We start from the raw sequence: 23,436 nt of genomic DNA on the forward strand, positions 1-23,436 counted from the left end.
CATGTAAGCCTCATGTGTCTGTCTTCTTTCACTTTGCGTAGTGTTACCAAGTTTCATCCATATTGTAGCATAATCAGTCCTCCATTCCTTTTTACGGATAAATGCTATTCCATTGTATGGATGTACCACATTCTATTTATCCGTTCATCAACTGATAGACATTTGGCTTGTTTCTACTTTTTGCTGTTAGAAACAATGCTGGTATGAATATTTGTGTTCAAGTTTTTGTGTGGGCATATGTTTTCAATTCTCTTGAGTGTATACCCAGGAGTAGAATTATTGAATCATTTGGTAACTCTAAGATTTTTGAGGAACTGCCAGACGGTCTTCCCCATGGCTGTGCCATTTTACACTTCCACGAGCATCGTATGAGGGTTCCAATTTCTCCACAGCCCCACCAACACCTGTTTCCATTGCTGTTTTGCCTACAGTCTTCATAGTGGAAATTAAACATGAGAATTTATAAACCCCTTTAATCCATTTGTGTTTAATGAATATAGTTAGAAATATATTCTTGCTAAAGAATTTTTGATAATAATAAAGAGAATTCTACCAATACCTATTTGTGCATACTTGTAAAGAAGTAAAAGTCTCAGTATTAAGAAAGAATCAATATCAACTGTGATACAAGACATATTCCTCTGTTTTGTAGTCTGGTACTATAAAATGTATTTAACTTTAGAAGCATTCCTTAAAATGTCTTTGTACCAAAATAATAACTTTACCATTATTGACTTTCTGTTATATTTACTTATAACAATATTTTGCTTGTTTTTTATATTTCATTGTGCTTTAAAGATTATTGACAACCTTCCACATGTCCCAAAGTTAGTCAAATGTTGAAGTAGCGAACCACAACTGTGACCTGGAAAGAAGGAGCAGTGTTTCAAACAGGGAACTTTAATCTTTACTCTTTTTGGTCTCTTCTAACAGAGATGCTTGAGTTTTCACTCATTGTAAAGGGGGCAGCTTAGAGGAGATCCTGTGTGTAGAAAGAAAAGAGATTATGAGAGTGAGTTAGTGCTAGAACCTCACATTAGTGTGATACCTGAAAAATGTTTTGATTAGCCAGTGGTGTGGAGCTATTGATGTAAGAGAATTTGAGAGCCAGAAAAATGAAAGGTAGCAATGTTAAAGTGGCCATGAATGATGCTACGGAGGCCTGGTCGTGCTTGGATCAGGGCACTGCTGCCTGTGCTCAGACAAACATTGCTTACACAGGAACTGCACCACTGTCATCCAGGACTGGATTTTCCCAATTCTCAAAGACACCGTGATATGAGAAATGCTGATTCAAAAGTTTTCTCAATAAAACTGAGCACAATCCTGGAGCCAGTGGGAATTTTTCTTCAGTTACCTGTTACATGACTTTTCAGTTTGGATTTTACTATAGCACTCTCTCTCTCTCTCTCTCTCGCTCTGTGATATGCTAGATATATATATGCTAATTATAATATTATAATTATGTTTATAATTATAATAATATTGTATTTAATATATATTTATAGTTATAATTTATATAGTTTATGTATTATATATAAACTTATATATATTTATATAATATATATTTATATGATATATTTATATTATATTATATAATATATTTATATAACATATAATATTATAATTACCATTTATCTAGCATTTTAGATATGTATTTCTCATTAGCAAATATGTCTTCAATCAAAATAACTAGGATGAAATTCTAACAATTCCTTGCTAAGCTAATATAATTTTTCCCCTTCTATAAAAATAATTAAGGCCTATAATTTTATACTGTGCCTCTTCTTTGGGCTCTTCAAGAATTCTTCTGGAATATTTCCTTCTCTCCTAGATGGAGTAATGGTGGTTTGGTTTTGATTATAAATATTGCATGTGAATATTTTACTCCCATATATGCACCTCAAACTGCCGTCTGTTGGTACTCATCAGATTAGTTTGGCTTTCATCGTGTTGATTTATATGGCTTATTTTTATTATTTCCCTTGGCAGTGAGAAACCATTTTTTCCTGATGGAAGTTAAACTAAGTAACAACAACAACAACAAAAGACAAAATGGAAATAATGAATAGATTAGGCAAAAACTCAAACTTGAGCATTATCTAGTTACTGGAAGATTTAATCAGATAAAACATACTGTTGGAAATACAGTAGAATAGAAATAACAATGCTCTGAAAATTCTCACACGTGGAAAATTCTCACAATGCATGCATTTTCAGTTGATTTAACGCAGTCCGGTGTAGACTTTTATTTACTAGTGGGGTATAAAAAGAAAGCGTTGTGATTTAAAGTTGAGAGGATATCCCCATCAGAGTAGTAAACTAGAGACACCCAATGAAATACACTGAATGACTTAAAAATGATGAGAAACGAAAATTATCTTACGAAGAAAATAAACCATACAAAAGAAGTCATATTAGATGACATTTTTCTTTTGGCCATGACTTCATTTGAATGACTGTTCTGTGCCAGGCCCAGCCTAGGGGCTGGACTAATCTTTAATATCTTTTGCCCGGATTATTGCAAAACCTCCTTCTGGTCTCCCTTCTCGCCTTGTATTCCACTGCTCGCCCCTGCCCTTTCTCATCACAGCAGCCAGTTTGTGATCCTGTTAAAAAGTCGGATCTTGCCGCACTTCTGATCAAAGCTCAGCATCTCATGCAGGGTGAGAAAGCCTGAGACTTTATATTGGTCTACAGGGCCCAACGTGCATCAGAATCCTGTTTCCCTCTTCTCCGTCTCATTTACTCCCTCCAATGCTGGCCGCCTTGCCATTCCCCACACAGGCCAGGCCTGCTCCCACCACAGGGCTTTTGCACTTGCTCTTGCCTCTACCTGGAAGGCTCTTCCCCCAGCCGGCCACACAGCTTCCCCAGCTCGTTACTCTAGTGCCATCTTCTCAGTGAGACCCTCTGACACCCTGGTGAAAGATGTAACCCCATCTCCTCCACGTCCTATCCTACTCCTCCCTTTTTTCCTTTAAGGTAATCATCACCCGGTAACATATTATATATTTTTCTTATTTGTTTTATTGTCTTTTGCTTTGCACTACAGTATGAACACCACAAAGGCACAGATTTTTTTTCCCCCTACTTTGTTTACTCATGTATCCAGTACTTTGAACAGTTTCTAGGTACATAACATTCAATAAATATTGAATGAAAGAATGAATGTGGAGTCCCAAAAACATGTAAAGAAGGAAATAAACATTACATAATCACACCTCACGGAGTAAATAATTGCCATTAAGATTTGTAATGGTGGGGGGGGAGGTTCTGCCTAATATTATAGAGATGTTGGAAAATACAAAAAAGCAACAAAAGAAGTAGTTTAAAATTATCTATAATTGCTCCAACCAGAAAAAATTCCTTTTTGTGTTTGGAGTGCCTGTTTTTTTCTCTTTCTCTCCCCTACTTCCTAATTCCTTATAGCTGTGATAAACGTAGTTTCCTCTCTCTGCATATGAATTTACATGCATATGCATGCAAAATCGTATTTATTTTATTCTCCTGGGGTTTTTGTTGTCATTGTTGTTCATTTATTAGTAGATCTTGGGTATGTTCCTTAAAAATATGATTTTTAATGGCTTGTATGATTCCCTTGTGTAGATGTACTATTACTTGTTTAACCATTTTCTTATTATATACAAGTATATTTAGATCATTTCCATTTTCTTATATTTATTTTAATGTCTGAACATCTTGTTTCTTTGAATATCTTTGTGCAAGTCTATGTTTGTTTTCCTTGGGTGAGATTATTAGAAGTGAAATTACTGTGACCTTTGTAACCTATCTTGATACATGTTGTGACACAGTCTCCTGGATGGCTCACTCCAGGAGTACCCAGTTTACTATATCTTTGTAGGCACTGAATAGTTTTGTTTTCTAAAACTCTTGATAAATTTGCTGAACAATTTTTATTTCTTTGATTAAGTAGGACCTTTTTTCCTATATTTTTTAGTCATTCATGTATTATATTCTATGAAGTCCTTTTGTCTATTTCTTGACTCAGTAATTTTAGGTAGTATTATTGGCTTCCTGCTATAAAAATGAAGACTTTAACATCCTTACAATTCCTCTTCCCTCCCCTCCCTTTGTCCCCCCTATTTTTGTTATTTACTTATTTTTGGCTCTTAAATTCTTTGACTTTATGTCTTAAAATAATATCCTTAAACCTCTGTTAATGTATCAACTTTGGGCAGTATGTATTGAATCTCTGCTGATATCTCTGAAAGATAAATTAAGATAAAGATAAAGTAAAGTAAAGATAAAGAAAGATAAACTAAATTAAAACGTCTAATGTGTTTTTATTGTTCTTTTCTCTACTCTAACCCTGAGGTTTTATTACTTTCATTATTATTTATTCTCTGTTTATAAACTTTTATACATTTACTTTCTGCTCTCTAAATTTAATTAAGCCTGTGTTGATTCTGCAAATTAAAAAACAGTAAGGGGCATTTACATCATGGTTACACGAATATTATGTACCAACTCTCGAGGCTGGTCTTCAGTTCCACAGAGAATGAAATGTAGTCACGTGCGATTGAATATTTGCTCCTTGAAGGAGAATCTTCCATGCACTAATTTCTGATTTCTTTCTAGCTTCCTTTACTTCATCAAAAGTTTGTATGCTTGCACTCCATGTCATCTTGTATCTTTATTTTCTGTTTTGTTTAGTTGGAAAACTTCTGCATAATTTTTCTCCTATAGTAAGTGTGGTTGTTAGTAAACTGTCTCTGTCTTGAACTGGCACTTGGTTGATTGGTTGCCTGGTTGTAGAAGTTTAGGTTCAAAATACGTTTCCCTCAGTTCTTTGTTGTGACCTCTAGCATCCTAGATTACTGATGCGAAGTGCATCAGCTTGATACTTGCTTTCTTTAGCTAACCTGTGGTTTCTCTTTGGAAGTTTTTATAATCTTTCTTTATCCTTAGAACTCTGATATTTTGCCAGAGTATGGCAGGGTATGAAATTCTTTTCATTTAGCCTCTCTGGCATTTGGATTATCCTTTCTATTTGAGCTGTACCGTATTCAGTTCAAGGAAACCTTTTTTGATTTCTTAAACTATTTCTTCCCCAGTGCAGTCTCTGTTTTTTCCCTTCTGAAACTCCCATAAGATAATTTTTAGACCTCTTGGATCTGTATTCCATGCTGCTCAATTTTTGTTTCCTATTTCCAGTATGTGTTTTTGTTCAGTGTTCTTTATCTCTGCAGCCACGCAGCTTAGTTTGCAGCCATGTCTGGTTTATTGGTTAGCACATTCACTGACCTGTAAAATTTTAATTATCGTTTTTGTTTCCAAGAACTCTTCCTGTTATCTGATTACTTCTTTTCTGTGGCAGCCCCTTTTTGCCTTCTGGCTCTAATATCCTTCCATATCTCCCTGAAGATAATTAATCTCTGTTGCCTGAATTAACCTTGTTTCTCTAGTATCTTTTCTGCTTGTTCATTTGACACTACATTTATTATCTACTGCTGCTTGACAATTTACTCCACAGTGCTTCAAACAATTAACAATAAATTGTCCCCCACAGTGTCTGGGTTCAGGAATCCAGGCACAGTTTAGCTGGGTGCCTCTGCCCTAAGGTCACAAGGCAACCACCAAGGTGTCAGCCAGGTCTGCAGTCTCCTCTGAAGGCTCGGAAGGAGAAGGATCCGCTTCCAAGTTCACTCCCGTGATTGTTGGCTAGATTCATTCCCTACCAATTGTTGGACTGAAGCCTCAGTTCCTCATCAGCTGTTGGCTGGGGGCCTCTCAGTGTCATCTACATGGGCCTCTCCATATAGCAGCTCACAACATGGCACTGACTCCCAGTGCAAACCAGCAAGATAGCAAGAGAAGGCGAGTAAGATGAATGTAGAGTCTCTTTGTAAACTGAGCTTGGAGGTGCCATCCCCTCACTTTTGCTGTATTCTATCCCTTAGAAGTAAGTCACCTTGCTCCAGCTCACAGTCAAGAGGAAGGGGTTCCATAAGAACATGAATACCAGGAGGCAGGGGTCACTGGGGCCATCTGACATGCTGTCTGCTGCTGTCTTTTGGGGATTGGTTTTCTCAGGTGACCTTTGTTTCTGAATGAAGGACCTCGAGGGTTATTACAGGTGGCTGGCCTGGGTTTATGCTGTGACTGAGTGTAGGGTCTGTGTCACTTGTGTAGGCTTCCTTCTCAGGTATGGGGGCAGACAGCAGGAAGGTTGGCTGGGACTCCGCCATCTGTGGTTCCATCCCCTTTAGGTGTGCATGGATGGAAACTGTGACTTGCTACCAGCTACTAGTATATAGCAAACAAGACAGGATAGTCATCCCCTTGACTAGGTTACAGTACAGGGCAAAAGAAAGATTTTGCAGATGTCCTTATAGTCCTAAATCAGTTGATTCTGAATTAATTAAAAGGGAGATTTTCCTGGGTGGGACCGACTTAATCAAAGAGGGATGGGGGCCTTCCTTGAGGTCAGAGATGCTCTCCTGCTACCCTTCCAGAAGCAAACTGCATGAGTTCCATCAGTGCAAGAAAATGACTTCTTCCAACAGCCTGAATGAACTTGGAAGTGAGTTCTTCCCCCTTAAGGCCCCAGAAGAGAATGTATCTTGACTGGCACCTTGATTGCAGCCTTGTGAGACTCTGAGCTGAGAATCTAGCTAAAGTGACCCACAGAAACTATGAGATAATACGTACGTGGTGTGTAAACCACTAAGCTTGTGGTAATTTGTTACACAATAGAAAATTAATAGTGTGTTTCCCTGCGAGTCCTTCTCAGTGCCTTTCCTTTTTTGGTTCTCTCTTGTGTCTGCGGTGGATGTGTGGTGTAGAGCCAAGCTCTGTTCTCTCTGAGTGCAGCTTCCTCATGAGAAGCCTTCCTCAGGAAGGTGGCCCCCTTTCTGCAGAGGGCAGATCTTGGGCTGTGACCTGAGGGCATGTCACTACTGCCATTGGTGCCTTTCATTTCTTTATGCTGGGGGGGATGGGAAGGAACCTAACTTCAGATGTTCTGAAGGCACTTGTTTAGTGGAAGACCCTGATGATCATTCCCTTGTCTACTCCTGTCCTTTGTATTTGTTGATTCTGGCCTTGTTGTGTCTCTGGCCACTCTAGCTGGGAACCATGCTTTTGCAAGGGGTCTGTGTGTGTGGTTTCCTCTGCTCTCATTTTCTTGCCACTCTGATTCAACTTGGTTTTTTCTCTTCGTGGAATTTCATAAAACTTCTGGGCTGTTGATGGCATATTTTCCTGTTTCATAATGCTGTTATGGTTTCATTCTTTAAACAGAAAACAATTTTTCCTAGCATTTCAATGGGACTTTGGATGCGAAGGGAGGCAGATGTCGGTGATGAGTCTGCATGAATTCAGCTACATATCCTGGCCTGGACTTTTTCTTTTTATAAGAGAAAACAAAATATTGTTTTGCTATCTAACATTGATCTAATGTATTTGTAATACATTTGACATATTTCTAATAAAATTGATGAGAAAGGGCAGAGTTTTTATTATGGAACTAATTTTCTCATGCTCTATGGGTAGTCCTCCATTTAAAGTTCTCCAAAGCATATTTCTGTGAAGACTTTCTTTTTCTTCTTTCCCCTCTTCCCACTTCCACTTCCACAGCCTTTCTTTCTACTCTCTTAGGGTAATTTCTTAGAACAAGTGACTTAAAAATATTGCTGACACTATGTTTTTTCCTAACACCAATGACACACATGATGTAAGTGCTGAGAATGTTGAGATAATTGAACTAAAATTGTGATTTTAGAATTGCCTTTAGACTCTTCCAGTTCCAAGGAACATATAGCTATTTCAAACTAGTTTAGGTTAAAAAGAGAATCTATTTGGTGGAAACTGCAATAGTATCTCACTGAACCCAAGGGTAAAATTTTATCATGAGGGTCTGGAACTAGAAACCAGAAAGCTGACTGGAACCCAGGAAGTCATAACCTTTCTGTCTCAGACTTTCTGTCTCTCTTGTCTCTGTTTTTCTGAACATCTGCTTATTCTTTTCTTGCTCAGCAGACTTACTTTGTTTTGGCGTGGGTGTGGCCAAATATGGCTAACCAGCAGTAGTCTCTTGAGTTCCCAAGTTCATACCATCTCAGTTTAAGCAAATAAGTCAGAAGCATAATGCCAGATTCCAAGGAGAAAGAATCCAACTGGTTTAGCTTGGGCCAGTTATCTTTCTAGACTAGTGAAATGTGGTCATGAGAGCAGATTTTGTGCTATAAACATGGCTACCACAGCCCATGTTCCCAAAGAGGAGGTAAGTAGATGGGAGAGTGGGCAGATATCTGAAAACACGTCAGTTGCAACGTTCTTGTTTATATCAAGTGGACTGTTTTTCATTAGGGAGACAGTTTATCTTGTGGCTAAGAACATGGGCTTAGGGTCAGATAGACCTTGATTTGAATCCCAGCCCTGCCACCTGCTAGCTGTGTGACCTCTGTGAGGATCAGATTCTTTCTCTGTACCATTGGGATGATGAAGCCTATCTCTCCAGGTTGCTGGGAGAACAAGAATATATATGGTACGTCCTACACACTCAATAAATAGCAATTATTTATTACTGTTACCAAATCACTTTGGAGAGATTTGGGGAATGGAAGAGCATGCATTTTACGACCTTCAATAGTGCAAGAAGATCTGGAAGCAAAAATCTAGGTGCCACAGAGATCAATCAAAATCTAAGAGAGAATTTTGCGTTTTCCACTCTTGGCCAAAGAAATGGACACAGGCTAGGCTGATGATATTAGGGCCCAAGAATCTGTGCTTATTTTTAGAATGAAATTTTTGCTTCTGTTGGTTTTGGAAGAGAGAAGTCAATGGTCTCATAATCCTAAAGAGAGCCAAGCAGGGCTGGCAGTCACTGGTACAGTCATCATAGTTCTTTCCAGCCAGTGCCTGTTCTAATGCTCCCTGCATTCATTCTGCTTGGTGGCAGATCTGTTCTGATTGGCTAGTGCCTTACCCAGTGAAATATTTTGAACATGTGCCATCAATTCCAAGACTTCAGTTTTTGTTAGAGTAGATCCACTGTTTCCTTTATAAAACAAGAGATTTCCTTTGCACCTTTCTCACTTATATGATAAAGTTGTGGGTGGTAGCCATCATTAAATGAACTCATAGTAAAGTTAATATAAAATGATAATAATTCAACTTCTGTGTAGTTAAAGGATACCAAATATAAGACAAATGTTAATGTTTACATAAAGTAGAGCTAGCTAACCAACTATGTTTATGGCTTCTTTTTTAAATGTAGTGTGTCCTGTTCTATATGAAACTGTAGTAGAACAATGTCTCAATGACTGACTGTGTAATTTTCTCTTAAGTTATGCAGACATTTTGATTGAGAGGGAAGTGTTAATGCAGAAGTACATTCATCTAGTTCAGATCGTAGAGACAGAAAAAATTGCAGCTAACCAACTGCGGCATCAACTTGAAGATCAAGATACAGAAATCGAAAGGCTTAAATCAGAGGTATTTATTTCCCAGTTGATAGATTCCTTCTCATTGTTTCACGTTTATTGCCGTCTCCTCATGATTACTAAAGGCTTATTATCAGGGCAAAATTTTAATGCCAAACTTGGTTCCTCTGCCATCAACACGTACATGGCTGGGCTACTAATGTGCATTAGAAAAGAATCAAAGGTCTATGTCAGGATTAGATAAATATGTTACCAAAAAATCAGGATAATGTGATATTTTTAAATTATTTGCGCTCCTGCTGTCCTTCATTTGATCAGATATTTAAGAGTTGACTATAATAAACTGTTTTTGGATTGACTCATAATCATGATAATTGCGAGTCCGTCATAGATTCAGTGAAAGTCCAAATGACACCTAAGGAAGGTCCAAACATGAATTCAGAAAGTCTTTACTTTTTCTGGATGTAAGGGGTCCATCCTTCTCCCCTCTAGAATTTTGAAAAACTCACTTGAATTAAAGTATAAAAAAAAATGCTATGGTGCATTTTTGCCTGAAATTGGAATTCCTGCCTCCCTCCACTTCCCACCCCACTCTGAACTTCTCAGGTTTTGCACCCCAGACAGTGAGACTGACTCGAGTGAGAGCGGAGGTGGTCGTGGAGCTGGCAGGCGTGGTGGTGGTGGTGAGCCTGGATCCTCCCTCTCTCCAGGGTGCCTCCGTCTGTGCACAGAAACCTGAGTGTATCTCCCCTTGCTGTCCTGTCATTCCTTGTGGGAACTGATCAATAACTGAAGAATTGAAGAGGGAGGTAGACAGTGAGGTTTTTCCACTCCTGACCAGTGATCCATTAGTGTCTTCTTAGCTTCAAAGAACAGAATAGGACAGAATGAAATCTACTACTAACTGTATCCTTGTTGACAGAAACAATTCGGTGTCCTCAGTCTTGGTAACTTTCTTGTTGCTTTTCTGTCATTCAACATTTTCTTTTTCATTTCCACACATCTTCTTCTAAAACACACTCTGTGAATCCAATGAGGGTTTTCACCTCGGGCTGCCTGTGTCCATCGCTTCCAGGGGTCAGAGCATGGGTATAAGCTGATTTCAATTGGGATCTGATTGCCTCTCTGATGATAAGTTGCAGACTGTTCACCATATCATTAGTGTTGTTAACTTCCCGATTCAACCCTGAAATCCAAGATAGTGAAAACAACAACAGAAAACTTAACAGATCTGCATTTTAAAAGACTATATCAGGCCCTGTAATTTAAAACAAAATTATTGTGTTCTTTCTTCGCCACAGTTAGCTAGAGCAGATGATTGTCTGCTAAGTGAAAGAGGTCGGCACTTGCTCAGTGAGAGAGACTCAGCACCAAGCGATGCTCCCCGATATTTATTTGTGTCCTTAACTGTCTTCACTGTGTTCTATTTTAGTCTGACTATATACTGCAGCTAAAAACTGTCAGTAGCAGGTATGTCTTGTGTGGCCACTTGACAGCAGCCATGATTTATTTCCTACTCCTTTTATTTTCCCACTGATTCCCTGCCAGAAAATGGCAGAGGAGTGTATTTGGTGATGGGGACAAAAATGTAAAGACAGGTCAGAGGGAGCAGTTATGATCTCAACTTTCTAAGTGTTTGTTTGTTAGTAAGTCTGAATAGGTCCTTAAGTTTGCAAGAGCCTGCAATTGAGTGACAGTCCAGGGAATTTTATTACTAAGTGTAGTTCAGAGGCGATCTGGTTTTGAGTTGCCCCTTGTAGGCCACAGAACTGAGCTGGGACTATGAAGAGATCCCAGGTTGTTTCAGTTCCTTTTGCCTTTATCTCTTTTCTTGGCTGGCTTGGACCCACCCCAGAGTTCTCAGATTCCTCTTGCAGTTACCATTTTTCCAAGAAGATCTGTGAGTCTGCTGCACTGTGTGTACCTGGAAGGCCACAGGCTGATTATAGGAAGCAGGAGCTTTGAGCTGAATGTTACTGCATTTGGAGACCATGGAACATTATAGGAAGCTGCCATTGGTGAGATGACTGACACGTCACTGAGGTGCTGAGAAGGCCTTGGTCTGGTCATCACTGGCAGCCAAGGCTTAGTTTTGGACTAACATTTCTCTAACCCAAACCACAGTTCACACTTTCCACAGCCATTTCTTCTAAACACATTTGTTAGTAGCACAACAAAACAGACTTGGGGTGAAGTACATGCTTCCCCTGAGTCAGCACCAAAGAAAGATAGGGTGTAAAAAGTGAATGTTTCCTGAGGATCTTATAAGCTACCTTGTAGGCATAAATCCTATGATTTATGGTTATAGTCTAATGTTTCCCAAATCATGAAATGGACCAATTTTGTGTTATAGATTGTCGCTCTTAATAAAACCAAGGAACGAATGAGACCTTACCAAAGCAATCAAGAAGATGAGGATCCAGACATCAAGAAGATTAAAAAGGTAGGGTGCTGGGGGTTTCCAGCTCTGGGGAGCATGGCCACCATTTGTCTTCCTGTAGTGATATCTTTGCTGCCCTGACCCTGAGCTGAGACCACCCTTGGTGTTTCTCTTCTGATGGCTTCCAGACTTGCCCTCAGAGTGATCAGACATGGCTACTTCTTTGAAAAAGTTTCAGCTTGAGATTTCTTTCCAGTTCTGGGAATCCCCTTGTGGATTCTGTGGGAAGGATGCCAAAGCCCAATGTTAATTAAGACAGTAGTGTTCTCCAGTTGGGTTATTTAAGTGCTACTGAACCTCCTAATTTTGTGTTGCTTTTATACTTTGGTGGGGGGTATTTTTTAAAATTACATTTCAAAAATATTTCTTACCCAATTCAAAAAATGGGCAGAAGACCTAAACAAGCAATTCTCCAGTGAAGACATACATATGGCCAATAGGCACATAAAAAAATGCTCAGTAATGCTAATTATCAGAAAAATGCAAATCAAAACTACAATGAGGTATCACCTCACACCAGTCAGAATGGCCATCATTAAAAAGTTCACAAAGGATAAGTGGTGGAGAGGGTATGGAGAAAAGGGAACCCTCCTACGCTACTTGTGAGAATGTAGTTTGGTGCAGCCATTATGGAAAACAATATGGAGGTTCCTTAAAAAACTAAAAACAGACTTATCAGATGATGCAGAAATCCCACTCCTGGGCATATATCCAGAGGGAACTCTAATTTGAAAAGATACACGCACCCCAGTGTTCACAGCAGCGCTATATACAATAGCCAAGACATAGAAACAACCAAAATGTCCATCAACAGATGGCTGGATAAAGAAATTGTGGTATATTTATACAATGGAATACTACTCAGCCATAAAAAATAAAATAATGCCATTTGCAGCAATGGATGGGCCTGGAGATCATCATTCTAAGTGAAGTAAGCCAGAGAGAGAAAGAAAAATACCATATAATATCACTCATATGTGGAATCTAAAAAAGAAAAGAAAAAAAAAAAGAAAAGAAAAAAAGACACTAATGAACTCATCTACAAAACAGATACAGACTTACAGACACAGTAAACAATCTTATGGTTACCAGGGGAAAGGAGGTGGGAAGGGATAAATTTGGGAGTTTGAGATTTGCATATGATAACCACTATATATAAAAATAGATTAAAAAACCCCAGTTTTTTTCTGTGTAGCACAGGGAACTATATTCAATATCTTGTAATAACCTTTAATGAAAAAGAATATGAAAATGAATATATGTATATATGCATGATTGGGACATTATGCTGTATACCAGAAATTGACACATTATAACTGACTATACTTCAATTAAAAAATTCTTTTAGCTTTAGTCTGCAGTGTTTATTTAGAGGAGTTTGTTTTTTTTTTTTAACATGTGAGAAGATTGAATCTGCTCAGATTTCTACTTTATTATTGTTTCTTATTTAACATCCACATAATTAGCAACTCTTTCCATCTTACTGTTGTTTACAACTGCACAACTTTTAAATTAACCAGACACTGGCACTTACTATAGTCTACTGTGTTTGATTTATGTCATCTAGGTTTTGAGTTCCATAATCTTAACTGTCCTGTGTAACAGCACCTATTCATCTTTGTTAACATTATGTGGAAAATCTTCACAGTTAAAGAACTTCATTTCTTAATTTTTTTCTTATCCCTGTTTTCCTATGCTAGTAATCATGCCCCTCAGTTGTAGTAAAACTTTAACTCTTGCTCAATATTTGAAATAGAAATGCTTCTTAGGACTAAGTTGAACTGTTCTCAGTTTTCAGGAAATAAAAAAGTAGAATAACAGCATTCCTCTCTTAGAATTTAAGATTTTCTAAAAAATTGAATTTGGTTTATGTTACTGTGTTACAAGATTAATGCTATTGCCTTTCTTTAATAGTATGCAGTTGCATATAAACAAAGATATCAGTAAAATACAACTTTCAGTCCTGTTGTAGAAACTGGTCTTTTAGTAAGTGAACTGGCTTTTTCTCAGCAGGCAATACCTGCCCAAGTGAATAGAAAGATTTTATTTAACACAAAATTCAGTTATTTTTGAAATACTTCTGTTAAATGGAAGAATAATGATAAAAAGGACACTTTTTACATTTTCTATCTTCCTATTTCTTTTTTTATAAATGTATATTTTTATTGAGGTATAGTCAGTTTACATTGTTGTGTCAATTTCTGGAGTACAACATAATGCTTCAGTCATACATGAATATACATATATTCATTTTCATATTCTTTATCTTCTTGTTTCTTAATAGAAATATTTTTCTTAAAAAACTTTATTTATGAATTTGTTAAACATGTTTTGAAATTACTCTATTGTCCTTTATGTCCCAAATCAAACTAATGCCTGTGTGGAAAGGGTTGTTCACAAACGAATTAGTTTCTCGGTTCTGATCTTGGCAAATATCAATACAGTTTTTTAACTTTGAGAGACAAAAGTTGAAATTGGTTATAATTCACAGAAATGTCCCCTTAGATTTCTCCAAGTAATGTGCATACAATTTCCCCCACATAATTCTTTTAAAATGGGTTGAAGTTTTATTGTTTGAGGGATGGCACTGTATAAATACCTGTTATGGAAATTGATAGTATGTTGACACCGGTTGGTAGATGAGAGAATTTTAAACATTGCAAAAGAAGAGTAGTTGTTTCAATGCATGATAATTTAGACCATATGGGTGAAATCACTTGGAAAAAATAAAAATGATAAGAATGTGTTGAACAGAAAACAATGATGCTAAAAAAGGATTTGGTAGTGATATAATACTTTCAGTTATATATGAATTTGCAATCTGCTTTATTGCTAAATCTGCCACTTAGGTATAATGAATTTTAATAAATTTTCATCTAATTTTTTTATATTTAGAAAGGACTTCAGGTTTTTTTGTTCAGTTATTTTATAGATAAGGAAATGGAGACCAGGGTTCAAGGTCACCCAGTAGGTTAGTGGCAGAGACTTTGGGTTAAGGATTTTGACATACACCTGTCTACTTCGCACCTAGCATCTACCTGGGCATTTAAAAGATTCTCAGTAAATAGTTGTTGGCTGAAACACAAAGGCCAGGGCACTTTGTCTAGTTTGCCTGTTATTTTTCAAATCATACCTAGGGAATTCTGATCAATTTTAGAGGCTAGAATGTTTCCTGCAAAATTGATTTAAAATTTTATTGTTCTTTTAACAATATAATCACTATTGTAAATTGTTAACATGTGTTTTGCCCATGTGGCTGGGAAAGAGTCCTTACGGTTAACAAAAGGCAAGTAAAAGAAGGCCAAGTCTTGTTGCAGTTTTCCTGTGTGACTTACCAAGAAATTTAGTTTATTCATCTATAAAAAGAAGGGGTCAGATCAGCTGATGTCCAACACTTATTTTTTTAAGCTTAATAAAAAAAAAAAGCTCAGCCATAACAAAAAAATCAAATAACCTGATTTAAAAATAGGCAAAGGACTTGACTAGACATTTCTCCAAAGATGACAGACGTTTCTTTTAAAGACGATTCTTTAGAGAAATCACTAACACATGAAGAGGTGCCCAACATCACTAACCAGCAGAAAAATCAAATCAAAACTACGGCACACTATTACCTCACACCATTAGGATGGTTACTATCAAAACCACCAAAATAGCAAGTACTGATGATGTAGGGAAATTGGAACCCCCGTGCACTGTCAGTGAGATTGTAAAATGATTCAATTGCTATGGAAAACAGTATAGTGGTGCCTCAAAAAATTAAAAATAGAACTACCATATGATCCAGCAATCTCACTTCTGGGTATGTAGCCAAAAGAATTGAAAGCAGGATCTTGAAGAGACATTTACACTCCCATGTTCATGGCAGCATTACTCACAATAGCCAAGAGGTGAAAGCAACCCAAATGTTCATTGACAGATAAGTGAATAAACAAAAATGTTGTACATATATACCATGGAATATTATTCAGCCTTAAAAAGGAAGGAAATCCTGGCACATGCTGCAGCATGGATGAACCTTGACGACATTATCCTAAGTGAAATAAGCCAGTCACAAAAAGACAGATACTATATGATAGCACTTATATGAGGTATCTAAAGTAATTAAATTCACAAAAACAGAAAGTAGAATGGTGGCTAGCAGGGGCTAAGAGAAGAGGGAAGTGGAGAGTTGTTCTTTAAAGAGTACAGAGCTTGAGTTTTGCATGAGAAAAATGTTCCCAAGATCTGTTTGTACAACAGTGTGAAAATACTGAATGCTACTGAACTGTGCCCTTAAAAATGGTTAAGATGGTAAATTTCATGTTATGTGTTTTCTTTTTTTAACCACAATTAAAAAAAATTTAACTATCTGACTTTATGTTGTTAAAGAATAAACCTTCAATTAATTCCTTTTTTGAAATGTTAACAACTAAGTATATGCTATTGTTATATTCTGGTGTCCATAATTACAGGCAGGCCTAAAGAGCTCAAGCTGTGGAAGGAACTTGTGAAGCTGAGAAAAATAATATCTTAAAATCATCTTCTTTTGGCTGTCTAGTACAAGCCTGGCATCATTTATTGGCCCATTAGTGCATCAGTGAAAGAGCAGGGTGTATATGGTACAGAATGGACACCCTACTGCCCAGCTTACGAAGCCCGTCTCACACTTCCCTGAGATTCTTCTTTGTTTTTTGCTTTATTGTTGTCCTGCAGGTTCAGAGCTTCATGCGAGGATGGTTATGTAGAAGGAAATGGAAGACCATCGTGCAGGATTACATTTGTTCTCCTCACGCTGAAAGTATGAGGAAGAGGAACCAGATCGTGTTCACCATGGTGGAGGCTGAGTCGGAGTACGTCCACCAGCTCTACGTCCTGGTCAATGGCTTCCTCCGGCCCCTGCGGATGGCCGCCAGCTCCAAGAAGCCCCCCATCAGCCACGACGATGTCAGCAGTATTTTTCTCAACAGGTTTGTCTTGGCATAAAGAGTCATGTCAAAAACCCATTTGCATTTCTTTTATTTTAATTGAAGTATAGTTGATGTACAATGTTGTGCTATTTGTATTTCTTAGAAGAACTGTCACTTTACTCTTAAAAGAATGAAGATTGTAAATTCACCTTTATGAGCTTATGTATGGAAAAGAAGAAAGCTATTATTTGTGTTTCATTATTAGCCCAAATTTGCGTATCTTTATCTTGAATCTTGGCATTTAATTTTCTATTTTTCTTCTCTGTTTGACATATGTTTTCTTGTCATTTTGTGTGTGTGTGTTTGTCTATGTGCATGTGTATATTGGGGAAGATCATCTCCTTCATAAACTGAGGGAAATGGAGTGATTAATGGGTCTTTATGTGTAATTTATACAGAAGCACTTCAACAGAGGGCCTGAAAATCTCTAGTAAATTTATTCACTCAATAAATATTTATAGTGCCTTTACTGTTGAGGATTTGTCAGTGAACCAAGCCAAAAATCCCTGCCTTCGTGGAACTTAAATTTTGATGTGGGAAGATAGACAATGAAGAGTGAATAAGTGAAAGATGTAGTATTTTATATGGTGATGAGTGCTTTGGAGAAATATAGAAGGAAGAGGGGAGGAAGGGACTGAGACTGCTTGGGTATTTTACTTAAAATTTTAGTTATTTATTTGGTTTTGAGTGGATAATACATTTACATGGCTCAAAAACTTGAAACAGCAGGAAAACACCAAATAGCAGTTGGAAGTCTCTCTCTTACTCTGTCTCTGCCCACTGTTTGCCTCACTTGCCATCTGTAACTGTCTTCTTTAGTTTCTTATACTTCCAGTGTTTCTTGATGTAGATCAATCGAATTTGGATATAGAGTCTTATTTCTCCCCTTCTTATGCAAAAGGCAAGTACTTTAATATGTATCTGCTTTTTTTGCTTAACAATATATCCTGGACATCTTTCTATATTTATAGCTAAAGAGCATTCTGTTTTTTTAAATTGCTACATGATATTACATTATGTGAATGTCCCATGGTTTTTCTATAGCCAGTCTTTAGAAAGGCCTCAAAGATAAGTTAACATTTGAGCAGAGACTTGAAGTTGTTGAAGAAGCAAGCCGTGTGGCTACCTGGGGAGAGAGTGATGCCACCGGAGAGACTGCCCGTGCAAAGGGCCTGTGGATGGTGAACTGCGCTCTGATAGTGATGACATTGGAGTGAGCATTACTATGGTTTTAGGCTGCTTCTGGCAATCTGTTTCCATTGGGCTGCCTGATGTGGAGTGTGGAAGTCCAGGTTTGTCATACTGTTTAAATTTGGAGTCAAGAGGCTGTGCCTCTTTTTGGCAGGTGAGGCTGTAAGCTCTTCATGCAGATTAGCAATTGTTTAGTACACCTGGTCCTAGAGGGAGATTTCAAGAATTAGTCTTTTAAAGGTGAAGCTTATAGGATGTTTGTTGTCTTTTATGTTGTTTAACGAGATTCCCTTTTCTTGCCTTTGAAGTTGAAGTCCTAGGCAGGTCGATTATTTTGAATTTCAACACAGAGTTTATCCTTTAAAAAATATAATCTTTCTTTCTTTTTCTGGCTTACTTCACTTAGAATGACATTCTCCAGGGACATCCATGTTGCTGCAAATGGAGTTATGTTGTCAGTTTTTATGGCTGAATAGTGTTCCATTGTATAAATATACCAAATCTTCTTTATCCAGGCATCTGTTGATGGACATTTAAGCTGTTTCCATGTCTTGGCTATTGTAAATAGTGCTGCTATGAACATTGGGGTGCAGGTGTCCTTTTGAAGTAGGGTTCCTTCTGGATATATGCCCAAAAGTGGGATGTCTGGGTCATATGGTAAGTCTATTCCTAGTCTTTTGAGGAATCTCCATACTGTTTTCCACAGTGGCTGCACCAAACTGCATTCCCACCAGCAGTGTAGGCGGGTTCCCTTTTCTCCACAGTCTCTCCAGCATTTGTCATTTGTGGACTTTTGAATGATGGCCATTCTGACTGGTGTGAGGTGATACCTCATCATAGTTTTGATTTGCATTTCTCTAATAATTAGTGATATTGAGCATTTTTTTCATGTGCCTATTGATCATTTGTATTTCTTCCTTGGATAATTGCTTGTTTAGGTCTTCTGCCCATGTTTGGATTGGGTTGTTTGTTTTTTTTCTTATTAAGTCATATGAGCTGCTTATATATTCTGGAGATCAAGCCTTTGTCGGTTTCATTTGCAAAAATTTTCCCCCATTCCATAGATTGTGTTTTTGTTTTACTTATGGTTTCCTTTGCTGTGCAGAAGCTTGTAAGTTTAATTAGGTCCCATTTGTTTATTCTTGCTTTTATTTCTATTGCTTGGGTAGACTGCCCTAGAAATACCATATGAGATCGCTCATATGTAGAGTCTAAAAAGAAAGAACATAAATACAAAACAGAAACAGACTCAGACATAGAAGACAAACTTGTGGTTGCCAAGGCGGGGGATGGGAAGGGATAGACTGGGAGTTCAAAATTTGTAGAAACTGACAGGCATATGTAGAATAAATAAACAAGATTATATCATATAGCACAGGGAAATATATACAAGATGTTGTGGTAGCTCACAGTGAAAAAAATGTGACAAAGAATATATGTGTGTTCATGTATGACTGAAAAATTGTGCTCTACACTGGAACTTGACACAACATTATAAAATCACTATAATGCAATAAAAATGTTTTAAAATATATATAATCTAATTATCTACATGCAGAATTATTTCATCTGTTTTCTAACCTTTTAGATATCAAAAGATGAAGGTAGACATACCTGTTAGTTTCCAAGTGTAGGAAAGAGAAATCCCTTCTCTGATTGGAGGGAATTCACTGCTCACAGAATCCTTTGGGAGGGCTGGAGGAAAAGGGGATCTGGCCTTGGACCAGTGAGTTCAGGGGCACAGTGCCATAAATGTGATCCAGAGGTTAGGAACCCACTGCTACCATCGTTGCCACCACATCTGCCTCTCAGGTATGTGAAGCTGGTGTCTAGAAACTAGAACAATGAGGCTGGGTGCTGAAATTGCTCCTAAAACACTCATGTCTCCAAGACTGACTTTCAGCACCTGGAAGATGGCCTCTACTTCTGCCTTTCCTTCCTGAGTGCATCTACGGATGGATCTGAATTTCCATCTCAATCCCTAGCTGTGAGGGAGTCTGGGAAATGTAGTTTTAGCTCTCCATCCTCTCCACCTAGAAGGAGGGTGGGAGGGAGACTGAAAGATGAATCTGCACTATCTACCAAACTAGATTTGGTTGAAATCCTTGAACAACAAACACTGCTAAGTTAAAATTTCTATTGAAAAATAACAAAGTACAGTTTTCAAGCAGTGTCTATGTTGTTTCATGGACTATTTGGAAAGAGTAAGGACTTCCCATTGATGTTTCTTGTAGTGGTATTTGACTTATAATAAACCAAAGTATTTCAGTGACATGAATAATCCTGTATTTGATTGGGTCAATGTGTTAGTTCAGAAAAGGCTTCAAAGGCTCGTTCTAAGAGTAGGTTAATTCTAGTGAGGAGGAAGCAAACGTTACTTTGGTAACTACCCTTCTTGAGCCTTTTAGAAATTTGAATCTCTAATTTATGTGTAGTCTTCATTTTAATATATCTGTGTAGGCTCCACCCTTTTCAGAAGATTCCTCTATATTTCTGTGTTGAGTGTCTTACCAGTAGTTACCATAGAGGTCTGTCAAATCTTTCCCCCTCTCTCCATCTGTCAAAACTCATTTTAGCGAAAGGGAGAGACCTTTCCCCAGTTTATCTTCTGTAATCAAATCTGAAGAGAGAAGGATCATAACTAATTTCCTGATTATCAATTGAACTGCTACATTCTAACAGTGGAACGCTATTTTCATTATAAATTGATAAAGAGGGTTATGTGACAGTGATTTGGTGCTTACTGTCTTCCCAAATGTGAGGCTTAGCTCAGAATTTTCTTTGAGGTTTTCAGATTGTCTAAAAGATAAATTGCTTCATGGGGGCTGATATAATCCATGTCATCGTTGTGCGTAGAGTTTGGAGGCCCTCAGAGACATGTGTATCATGTATTTATTAAGGCTGTAAGGACTCCAGGGACCTCTTTAACAAAATAGACACTTTATAGTGACTAAGTTGTATTATTTCCCCATGTTTTATAGTGAAACAATCATGTTTCTTCATGAAATTTTTCATCAAGGACTGAAGGCAAGGATAGCAAACTGGCCCACTTTAATTTTAGGTAAGTGCCTGCTTTAGCGATCTTAGATTTTCTCTTAATGTGGCTGTAATTAGGTTAAAATAGTTGTAACGTTATTCAGCCTAAGCTGTTTGAATTTCCTCAGTGGCCCTTTGGGCCTCCTTAGGTGCTGGGAGTCTGTCTCATTGCCCCTGTGACCTTTTCCCTGGCCTGTCTTGGTTCTTTGGGGGCTGGAGTTGGGCTCTGCCCCGGGGTGCGTTCTACCAGGTCAGTCATTTAGGCGTCTAGACTGAGGCCCTCGGCATGTGTGACACCTGGTGCCAGGAGCCACTCTCTGCCACTCCTGCAGAGTGAACACAGTCTCTCCCCGTACCTTAGATAATTGACTGAGCACCGAGAGAAACTGCCTATGTTTATTTCTCCTTTCCAGCGGATCTGTTTGATATCTTGCTCCCCATGCTGAACATTTATCAAGAATTTGTGCGTAATCACCAGTACAGCCTCCAAGTGCTCGCCAATTGTAAGCAAAACAGAGATTTTGACAAACTCTTAAAACAGTACGAAGCCAACCCTGCCTGTGAGGGGAGGATGCTGGAGACGTTCTTGACCTATCCAATGTTTCAGGTAAGTCATCTGGCTGCGTTTTATAAGTCATTGACTCCAGCTCAATGTGACTGATACCCAGTGTGACCAGAGTGAGATGTGCAAGTATCATCCCCTGTGCGGCACATGTGTACCAACTGTCATCTGGAACTTGACCTTGTGGTAAACAAATATATGCATACATTCATTCTCTCTCGTCTGTCTAGTGTATGTAAGAAAACCAGGCATTTTTGAGACACTTGAGTCAGGAATGATTTTTTTTGAAAAGTAGCCCAATTTTCTCTTTACCGAAAGACTCCACACAGACCTCTTCCGTGGAGTCTCCTCCTCCGGCGCGTTTAAAAATATTAGGTTTACAGAAATAGGTTGCTGTGCAAATGTTCCAGGGTATGCTGGTTGCATAAAAGGTTCCCAGGGGAGTGGAAGGGCTGCTGGGAAGTTGTTTGTTTTCCTGCCCTGTTGTGATTGCTGCTGAGTGTCCCTTGGCTGGAGCTCTGCAGAGCAAGTCCAGGGCCTTCCCTGTCATAGAGGCTGTGGACACCCAGGAGCCAGAGACACTGCCCTGTCCCGGGGACTCTAGGCTCTTAGTCAGGTTGCTGCAGTGAGGCTGGGACTCGTCCTGACCTTCACTTTGGGGATTAGAGCAACCTGAAGGGTCCAGCACACATGTGTTCTTTCCTATGCCTAAGACTTTACTGCTCTTGAGTGAGAACTGCAGAGGCCAAGATGTGAATCGAATCTCCTGTTCTTTTTAGAAGTGTTGATTTTGTTCTTTTGGAAAAGCATTGAGTGTTCCCATTGTGGAATTTGTGGGGCTTCTGGCCAGGCCTCCAAATTGGCATGTGGTAAACCGATTCTGCTAATCATGTGTGTTCTGGTTTCTTTGGAGAGCTCTGTCTCCCTAAACGGGCATCTCTGACCCCAGCTGATCATTTTGTCACCTCAGAGAGAAATGCTGCTCTGGTTCATAGTTCTTTGTCTTAAAGTTTGTCGGTCCTGCTTGAAATCCTGGAAATCACCGTAGAAGTTTAGTAGGATTTTTAAAAACCAAAAGGATGCATTTGAAACAAGTTAAGTGTAGTGAAACTTTATAATCTTATTGTGTTGTTTTCATGGAACTGAGTTATTTAACTCCTTGCCTCTCTGAAAAAATATTTCACAAGAAAAACTACAAAGGAAAAAATGGCTTATTTTAACCTTTTATGAAATTATAATATGAGATTTTATTTACAGTGAAACAAATTTTATAGAGTTTGATACTTTGAGATGCTCATTGAATCTTTGGCAGTTAGCTCTAGGTTATGATTAAATCTGTCTAGCAACCCCCAACTCAGGTGACTAGACAAAGGTAGGGTTGTGAAAGACACATGGAACAGAGAGGTCCCAAGCTCCCTTTCTGACATCCAACAATGTCTTTTCAAGTCCTATTTATTCCTGTTGGTGCAGTTCTCTTAATTGTTTAAAATGGCAGAGCTGGACATGCACTTGAGGTGAGATGTTCAGACACTGTTGAATGTGGGGCCTTGGAAAGGCCTTTGAATTTCTTAAAAATGCTGAGATACTTTTTTACCAACCTTCCCTCCTTTCCCCTGGAGTGTAAGCCCAGTAACAACGAGTTGGCATTTTGACCCCAAGGAACCTCCATGATGTCAGAAAAGGACCATTGGACTGGGAATGTTTAGGAGACCTGGGTGTTTTGCTCACCCTTCAGTTGTAGCACTGGGAAAAATAATCAAACTAATCTAAATCTGTTTCCTAATCTTGAAATGGAGGCAGCTGACCTATAACTCTCTCTCAGCACTCTAGCTCTCTGACTCTGTGATT

The 23,436-nt window shown here is 38.3% G+C and overlaps 1 protein-coding gene across 6 annotated transcripts in view; it reads left to right on the forward strand.

Moving 5' to 3' along the window:
- RASGRF2 (Ras protein specific guanine nucleotide releasing factor 2) overlaps positions 1 to 23,436 on the forward strand; it is a 208,639-nt gene that overhangs the window by 66,289 nt on the left and 118,914 nt on the right. For 5 of the 6 annotated variants that reach the window (XM_032475303.1, XM_032475309.1, XM_032475318.1 and 2 more), the window contains exons 3-7: positions 9,315 to 9,462; positions 11,764 to 11,853; positions 16,546 to 16,799; positions 20,972 to 21,051; positions 21,440 to 21,633. In XM_032475303.1, the coding sequence (XP_032331194.1) occupies positions 9,315 to 9,462; positions 11,764 to 11,853; positions 16,546 to 16,799; positions 20,972 to 21,051; positions 21,440 to 21,633 (766 nt within the window). The remainder of the gene's footprint in view (positions 1 to 9,314; positions 9,463 to 11,763; positions 11,854 to 16,545; positions 16,800 to 20,971; positions 21,052 to 21,439; positions 21,634 to 23,436) is intronic. The other variant, XM_032475338.1, reaches the window with a different exon arrangement.

Source organism: Camelus ferus, chromosome 3 (genome assembly GCF_009834535.1).
Source record: "Camelus ferus isolate YT-003-E chromosome 3, BCGSAC_Cfer_1.0, whole genome shotgun sequence".
Taxonomy (NCBI): domain Eukaryota; kingdom Metazoa; phylum Chordata; class Mammalia; order Artiodactyla; family Camelidae; genus Camelus; species Camelus ferus.